Source organism: Galeopterus variegatus, unplaced genomic scaffold, assembly GCF_000696425.1.
Source record: "Galeopterus variegatus unplaced genomic scaffold, G_variegatus-3.0.2 Scaffold211, whole genome shotgun sequence".
Classification (NCBI taxonomy): domain Eukaryota; kingdom Metazoa; phylum Chordata; class Mammalia; order Dermoptera; family Cynocephalidae; genus Galeopterus; species Galeopterus variegatus.
This window is the reverse complement of record NW_007726322.1, coordinates 797,628-805,837: the sequence shown is the minus strand read 5'-3', so window position 1 is coordinate 805,837 and position 8,210 is coordinate 797,628. Positions and strand designations below refer to the sequence as shown.

The 8,210-nt window shown below is 43.5% G+C and overlaps 1 protein-coding gene across 1 annotated transcript in view; it reads right to left on the bottom strand.

Moving 5' to 3' along the window:
- Positions 1-8,210, bottom strand: part of LOC103585033 (mastermind-like protein 2) — a 247,460-nt gene that overhangs the window by 692 nt on the left and 238,558 nt on the right. The window contains exon 2 of the mRNA XM_008565893.1: positions 6-1,376. Within this exon, the coding sequence (XP_008564115.1) occupies positions 6-1,376 (1,371 nt within the window). The remainder of the gene's footprint in view (positions 1-5; positions 1,377-8,210) is intronic.

Genomic DNA, 8,210 nt, shown 5'->3' with positions numbered 1-8,210 from the left:
GAGCTCTGCTGCTGTTGCTGTTGCTGCTGCTGTTGCTGAGCTGAAATTGAGCTCTGTTGCTGCTGCTGCTGCTGCTGCTGTTGCTGTTGCTGCTGCTGTGGCTGCTGCTGTTGTTGCTGCTGTTGGGTATAGTGTAGGAGAGAAGGCTTGTTCTGGGAAGGCAAAACAGAAGGCATCTGCTGGTTTGCTTGATCTGAGTTAAAATGGAACAAAGGCTTGGTATTGCCATGACGGGGCTCCATGGCTGGGTGTGGGTTGTTAATAAAACTTCGACTGAGATCCTGAGGCTTTTGCTGCATGAGCACATCCAGGTGCCCACCCTGGGCTGAGGGGCTGGTCTTGTACATGTAATTAGCCATCACTTTTGACTGACTGCTGCTTCCAGCTACCCCAGGCATGGGGGAGCTCTGTGGACTGAATGGCTGCTGGCCGAAAGAAGGGCTGGGGATTTTCTCCTGTCCAAATGGTGGACCTGGGGATGGTCCAGCAGAAGAGGGCAAGGCTGACCAGTTGGTAGGCTGGTGCTGTTGCTGGTGCTGCTGCATCCGGGCATGCTGCTGACGATTGGCAGCTATCTGTTTGAGCTGTTGGGCATGGGATACTTCCTGCCAGCTTGGCAGGGCCCGGCTTGCTCCTGAGGCTGTCTGAGGCTGAGCCTGGCTCTGAGGGACTGAAGGGATTGGGGATGAAGTGGAGAGGGCAGAGTTGGCCATGGAGAATGTGGGGCCAGTTGATGGGGGCCTCAACTGGGGAGAGCCTGCAGGGCCCTGAGTCAGGCCAGGTGAGTATTCACTTTTGATCACTATCTTCTCCATGGGCAAGGAGGGCCTGGGAGTGCTCCTCTGGCTCTGCTGACCCAAGTCAATGTTAAATGGGTCATCCTGCTTTATGGTGGCATTGATCATGTTCTCCAGCTCAAGGTCACTCATGGGAGGCACAGATATGTTGGTCAGTTCATTGAATAATTCCTGCAGCTCAGGATCCATCAGCTGCTCTCCAGGGTCATCACTGAATCTATTAGAAAAAATATTCTCCTGGGTCATTTGGCTGTCCATGTGCTTACTGCAAGATAGAGTCTCTCCTGGTTCCTTCTTTACTTCCTTTAAGCCCATGTTAAACATACTATTGCCCGGAGAATGTGTATGCGGTGGCAGAGTGTTTGTCTTTCTCAGGGGTGCTTGGCTCATAGGCAAGGTCCCTGACATAATCTGACTTTGTCCATTATTTACTTGGAGGCCACCTTGTCCTGCAGAGAGGTTCTCCCCAACACGGATTCTTTTGATATCAAGGAATGAGTTGTCAACAAAGCCATTGGGCCTCTTGCTGTTGGCAGGAGACAAATTAACTACTTGTTTTCTTTTCAAAGAACCCTGGAGCTGAAAGACAAAAGAGGAACAAAAATGAAAAATATGAGATATTAATCCAGTTATGCTTCTAATCAAATGAAATGTAATATTTAATTTTTTTCTTCCATTTACACACAGGATGCAGCAAAAAGAAAAAAAAAGAACAAATGAGGCACAGTGCGGAATATAGTGAAACACAGCAAAACAAACAGAATAAAATAAAATGTTTCTGGAGAAGCAGGTTAGAGATCACAGTGGTTCCTATGATGGGTCCACAAGTCAATGGATGAAGAATCCTTCACATACGATTAGGAGTTATACACAATACCTAAGATTAGTCACTAAAGCATTGTTGTTTTCTGGAGCAGGCCAGAATATTCCATGTGCATGTGCACACAACCTCACGCAGCTAAATACGATCGGAGTGCACACGATTTTGATCAAGATAGGAAACACTGACACATCTACAGCTGGGACAAAATTTCCAGTTTTGTTTTTCACAGATTCAACACCTTCATCACTATCCACGCAGCTAAATACGATCGGAGTGCACACGATTTTGATCAAGATAGGAAACACTGACATATCTACAGCTGGGACAAAATTTCCAGTTTTGTTTTTCACAGATTCAACACCTTCATCACTATAATCCTCTAAGTAAGTAATCAGAATTGTTCTCAGGTCCAAGGAGAACAATTGTTATTCATCTATTTTTCTTCCTATAATTTCACTGCTTTGCCTTTTGGTCTGTGTAGCAATGTTGTGTGGATGCACAGAAGCCATAAGATTATCATTTAACAAATGAGACACTCTAAGCACCAATTTTTCTGGGGATTCATGTCTTCTGTTGCCTGTCTCTAAATTCTGTAACCAAAACCAAGGTGCTGAGAGGCGGCACTTAACAGTTGTTAAGAGCTCAGGCCCTGGGAACAGACTAAGCTAAGTTCAAATTCCAATTCTGTCACTGAGTGCTATGTGAACTTGGCATCTTACTTATCTGAGCTTCAATTTTCTAACCCAGAAAATGGGGACAGTAGCACTTAACTCATAGGAAGAAATGAGATAATGTATGTAAAAGTTTAGCACAGTGTTTGCTGTAGTAACAATTCAGTAAACTATAGTTTATAGAAAAAGTTTGGTTTACTACATTTTGAAAGGGGAGCATGCTTCTAAACAGCATGTGTAAATACTTCATGAATGTTAAAATACTTCAATTACTAATTCAGTGATCAGATTATACTTTATAAACCTTAAAAATTATAGACAAGGGTTTAAGGGCCATACAGTCACCCCAGTAAATTAATAAAACACATAAACATTCATCATGGGTCCTCAGATTCTTGTTGATTTGTCTTTGAGGTGAGCGACTATATTTATCAAATTATGGCTTTTCCAGTGCTTCTGACTCACTTAAATTATTTAATGTTTGTTCAGGATGATTGTAAAACACCTGAGGCAGAAGGATACTTCCCAGATAGAAAATTCTATCACTTCTCCTTCCTTCCCTTCTCACTTACTGCCATTTCCTTACCCTCCTGAAGATCTCTGGGTAGCCTAATTAAGAAAAGGAAATTAACATAACTGAGTATATATTATATCCCAAGTTCTTGAAATATGGTTACTTTATTTCCCTTAATCGGAACAACAACCCTATTAGATAGGTCTTATTGCCCTTACTTACCTTATAGATAAGGAAAATCAGAGAAGCTAAGTAACTTGCCCAGAGTCACGTAGCTAGCTAGTAAGCAGACCTAGGCTTTAACTCCAGGTCTGTCTGGTTCTAAAGCCTGTGCCATTTCCACTCTGTAATGCTGGAATTAGCTTGTTTAGGGCTAGGGTACACCTATCTCAAAGGGGCCGGGGAGGTGAGCACGCAGACATCCTGGATCTCAGGTAAAATGACGAGGAACCAGGGAATGGCAAGGATGCAGCATAGTGCTCAATCTGAGCAATGTTTCTTGTCATCTAGCTCTCCAATCCTGTTTCAATCATCCCTTATCCGTGGCTTTTCCCACTCACAGGTGGTATAGAGTTATGAGGGGTGTGCCACATTGCCACAACAGGTTTTAACCTTTACCATTGCTGACTGGTAATCAGAGAAAGGAACCTGACCCAAGCTGAGCCAATCAGTCCCTTCCATGGGAATTCTGGACTTGCAGAAAGTGAGACCAGGCTATCTTCTGGTGTCTTTATAGTGACTTACAAAACTTGTGAGCGATTGTTCCTTTATGTCAACCAGAGCCATAAAGGAAGTAAGTCTGTAGAGAGGGAGAAGAATGAAGCAGAGAGGAAGAGACACACGTTTAGATAGCATTTGAATCCCCCTTTTGCATAAGCTAATATGAATTGGGCTTCTGTTACTTTCGACCAAGAGTTCTAACCTAGTCCTCTGAGACATCACATTCAGTGATGAGCAATTTGCAGCAAGGAGCAGGGCATACTTTTTTCTTGGGTGTGAAGCTTCTCCTCATCCCCATCTCTGCTGTTTCTGCCTGGTTCTCTGACTCCTAATCTTGTCTACTCACTAGTGTAGACAACATCATTACAGAACACAGTCAGCCATCACCACATTTGGCAGAAACTCAAAGTTGCCACTGTCTGTCCTCATGGGGTCAGGATCAGCACAGACCAGAGGGATTCAGCCATGTTGCTTCTGATTTATTTCAGCATAAGTTGCATTTTGAAGGCTCTTTTACAACTAGTAAAGAACAAACAAAGGAGTACATTCTTTTTCCAGGTTTGGGTTATGGCCTTTGATTTATTTTCCACTGCTTTGAAAAAAACCTGTTCTGCCAGATTCTCCCATTGCTCCAGCCACTCCCTGGGCAGTGCAGTGCTCAGTCTGGGAAGCAGCACTAACACTTTCTTTAGGCCACCAGGACTGTAGAGGCAGAAATAGAATCAGTGATAGCTGTAGCATTAGTGATGATAATAATAATAACAAAGTCACTCATTGAGGGCTTGTGTGCTAGGCATTGTGCTAAACTCTTTGTATGGATAATATCATCTAATCCTCACAATTCTAAGAATCTTCACAACAACTCTATGAGGTTGATACTATTTCTACCCTTCCTCCACTCCTGCCCCTGCCCTGTTTAGCAGATGAGAAAGTTCTAGCTTAGAGTCTGAGTAACTATTCCAGGTCATGCACATAGTAAGTAATGAAGCCAAAAACCAAAGCAAGCATTTCTATTGTAGGGCCTGTGCTCTGTGCAAATGGTGCCCTAGGCCCTGACACAGGCAAAGGGTGCCCAAACCCATATATTGATGAGGCCTGGGATCTAGTCCTGATTCTGCCATTAACTTGCTGTGCTACTTTAGGCAAGATATTAGGCCTGTGCTCTGTGCAAATGGTGCCCTAGGCCCTGACACAGGCAAAGGGTGCCCAAACCCATATATTGAGGAGGCCTGGGATCTAGTCCTGATTCTGCCATTAACTTGCTGTGCTACTTTAGGCAAGATATTCCACTTTTTGGGCCATAGTTTCCTCCTTTATAAATAAGATTATCTCTGAGACACTTTCCTGCCTGAATCCAGAAAATGTTGAGCACTGAGGGAGTGAGATTTGTTCCGTTGGCACCACACGTGGTGGTATAAGACCACCATGAAGCATAGCTGGAGGGATGACTTAAGATGGAGAAGAGAAGAAATGATGTGTGTTTTCATTAGGATAAAAGAGATTCCGTTAGCACTCCACTGGGCATGATACTTTTCCAAGAGAATTTTGGGGATGGGATATGTCCTGACTTCTAGAAACTTCTAATCATAGTTATATCACCAAGGCCCAATGAGTGCACACATGCAGTGGGCTCTAAGCTACTGGTATAATGAAGTCTAAATGATTCTCAAAATTCTCCTTTTGCTTTAAAGTATTTCCTTTGCTGGACTTAAATTCTTCCATCATATACATGGTTTGAATTATGGTATAAAGTCTTCTAAAGTTCTTTGTCAAAATGCAAATGCTCTAGAAGCAGTAAAGGAGGAATACCATTAGTCATTAATACCTCAGTGAGAAATAGTTTATGAAAAAATTCAATGCCAAGCTACCAGAGAAAGAATAAAGCCTGAAGGGAACAAGACTCAATCAGGGGAATGACGAAGACATGGGTTTAAATTGAGAAAGATGGGGGCAGAATTAATACGGAGCTCCACAGTGTGACCTTTTGGTTGGCTGCGGGAGAAAAGAAATGGGAGGGGTGAAGTATAAGGGCAGTGTCGTGAGGGGCCAAGGAGCCAGTAACTTCCAGAAAGCAGTTAACAACATTGAAAAGGTACAAGGAAGGATCACCGACACAAATCTCTCACCCATCAGGGCTGATTTACCCATTAGGCACTGTAGGTAGACACAGTGCCCAGGATCCACAATAGTCTTAGGGCCCACAAAAATGTATTCATTTATTTTAAGACAGAAAAAAATGATGAGCTTTTAGGTTAAAAATAGTTTTGACATATAATATTAATTAATTTATCTTTATCCCAACATAGTCATAAAATATAACTTTTAATATATTTTCTGGAAAGAAAGGGCCCTCAAAGCAAGAGTGCCTAATGCCCATGAAAGGCTCTCACCTAACACTGAGCTTATTTTAGACAGGTACTCTGCTGTGTAGAGTCTCTAACCTTCTCACAGTTCTCTGAAGCATGTGTTCTTATCCCCATCTTAAAAGTGAAGAAATTGAGGGTCCTGACATTAAGATTAAACAGTAATAATACGGAGCAGGATGCCAGCCCAGGCCTGTCTGGTTCCAAAGTCCTGATACTTTTTTTTTTTTTTTCAGTTCAAACTCATTTCCCTTTTATCAAAGTCCAAGCTACCATTACATGGTTTGGTACTCAATAAAGGAAAACTTGTTCAAATAAGGTAATATGTTCTCAACAGTATTTCCAGGTGATTTTAAAATCAAGTAGCAATAGCAATAAATCCATGGAAAGCCCATCCGTGGGGGTTTACACTTTCTCAAGGCCCAATTCCCCTGGAGTGGAGATTCCCAATTCATTTAAAGTTGGTCTGAGTTACTTATCAACCTCTAGGATGCAAACTGCACTAGCAAAATCATGCAACTGTCTGCATGCCTGCCAAGCAGCATTGATAACTTTAAGTTCAGGAACCAGATCATAGCCAACGAGTTTGTTCATCCCTTTATGCAATTACCAGGCATCTATATCTGGCTTGTTGAAGTATGTCACCCAGCAAGCATCACACTCCTCTTCTGTCTCACGTAATTCACAAGAATAGCATAGAACTGACTGGATAGCAGCAGTGGGGCTTGGGTGCAGCGACGGAGATGGTCCCTAGCATGAGGAGAGTGGCACGCAGGCTGAAGCTGAAGAGAGAAAGTCCTGATCTTTAATCACTGACCCTACTGCTTACTTCCCTTTCAGTCTTCACCTTACCACATGCCGACACTGTTCTGGACACAAAGGACACAGAAAGGCAAACAAAAGGACAACAGCATGAAGATGCATTGCATGTACAGGGCAAGGGTAAGGGCATTCGGGACTCATAGGGATGGATGGCAGGGACAGAACGGTGACATCACTGGTTGGAGGTTGATGGTGAAAGTGCAGGACATCACTCTTGAGTGAGAAAGGGAAAAGACAAAGCGTCATTTGGTCAGTCAAAAATATTTACTAAGCACCCAGAGAGAGTTCTGAACCATACCCCGTCAAATCATCCCTGGCATGAAGGAAAATATGCAGATGATTAAGCTAGTGGCAGGATGTAAAGGCTTCAAATCGGCACCAAATCTTAATTATTACACTTTTCCCATTATCTAGATGGACTGAGAAGCATTTTTTGTTTTGCACAATAAACCCGCACCCTAAAATTGTTATGTTTAAATTGTGAAATTCTGCATTGAATATCACCCTTTTATTAGCCATCTGAGCAACACAGCAAGTCCAGTCTGGTTTGCATATGACACAGGAAACACTATACTTTCTATTGCTGAGATCCAGCAAACTGTTTCTTTTCACTCCCATCCTTATTCTCATTCTTCCATCAGAATATTTGACCACCTCGATGCTATTCAAGACCTGTGGTCTCTGCTGTGGGGAGATGTAGACCTTCTCAGGGCAGGGTCCAGACACAGTTGCCTGCCTGCCCCTAGGGCTAGGGATCAGGACACCTACAGACAAGGAAATCTGCACACAGCAGAATTGGGTCGGGGTCCCTCAGTAAACTGCTCCTTTTTAAACAGCTAAAGGACTTGAAATATAAACTTCCTGGAGGGATTTGAAATTGCTGTTATTGCACAATCCTCCAGTTTCTGTTTCTTCTCCTCCCCTCTATCCCTTTCCATAAAATAAATGCATTCTTTGTCTCCTGCGCTGCCCTAGAAACAGGGAATGTGCCACACAAAGGTAACAATTCAGTCCATAGGTCACATTTTTTTCCTCACGTAGATTTCTGTCTTTCTCAACCAGGCATAAATACAAGAACCAAATTTGCCAGTGCCTAGAAACACAAGGGAATATCTTGATCCCATCATCTATAGACTGTCCTCAGCCCATTTTACCCATGGCTGATTAGAGATAGGGCTAGGGATAGATAACATTAGAAAGAGACCAGTCGAAAAGATAATACATGATTCTTGATTTGATTCTTGAAGTAAAAATGTTTGGGATCCTGGAACAGTAAATTCTAGCTCATTAGAATGCTTGGAGGTGAGGGGCTGGCCCGGTGGCGCAATGGATAGTGCGCCGCTTGGGAAGCGCGGCAGCGCTCCCGCCCGAGGGTTCGGATCCCATGTACAGACCGGTTCCCGCTCACTGGCTGAGCGAGGCGCGGGAGCAACACCGAGGGTTGCGATCCCGTTGCCGGTCCCCGGTCCGGTACGGGGGCAACACTGAGGGTTGCGATCC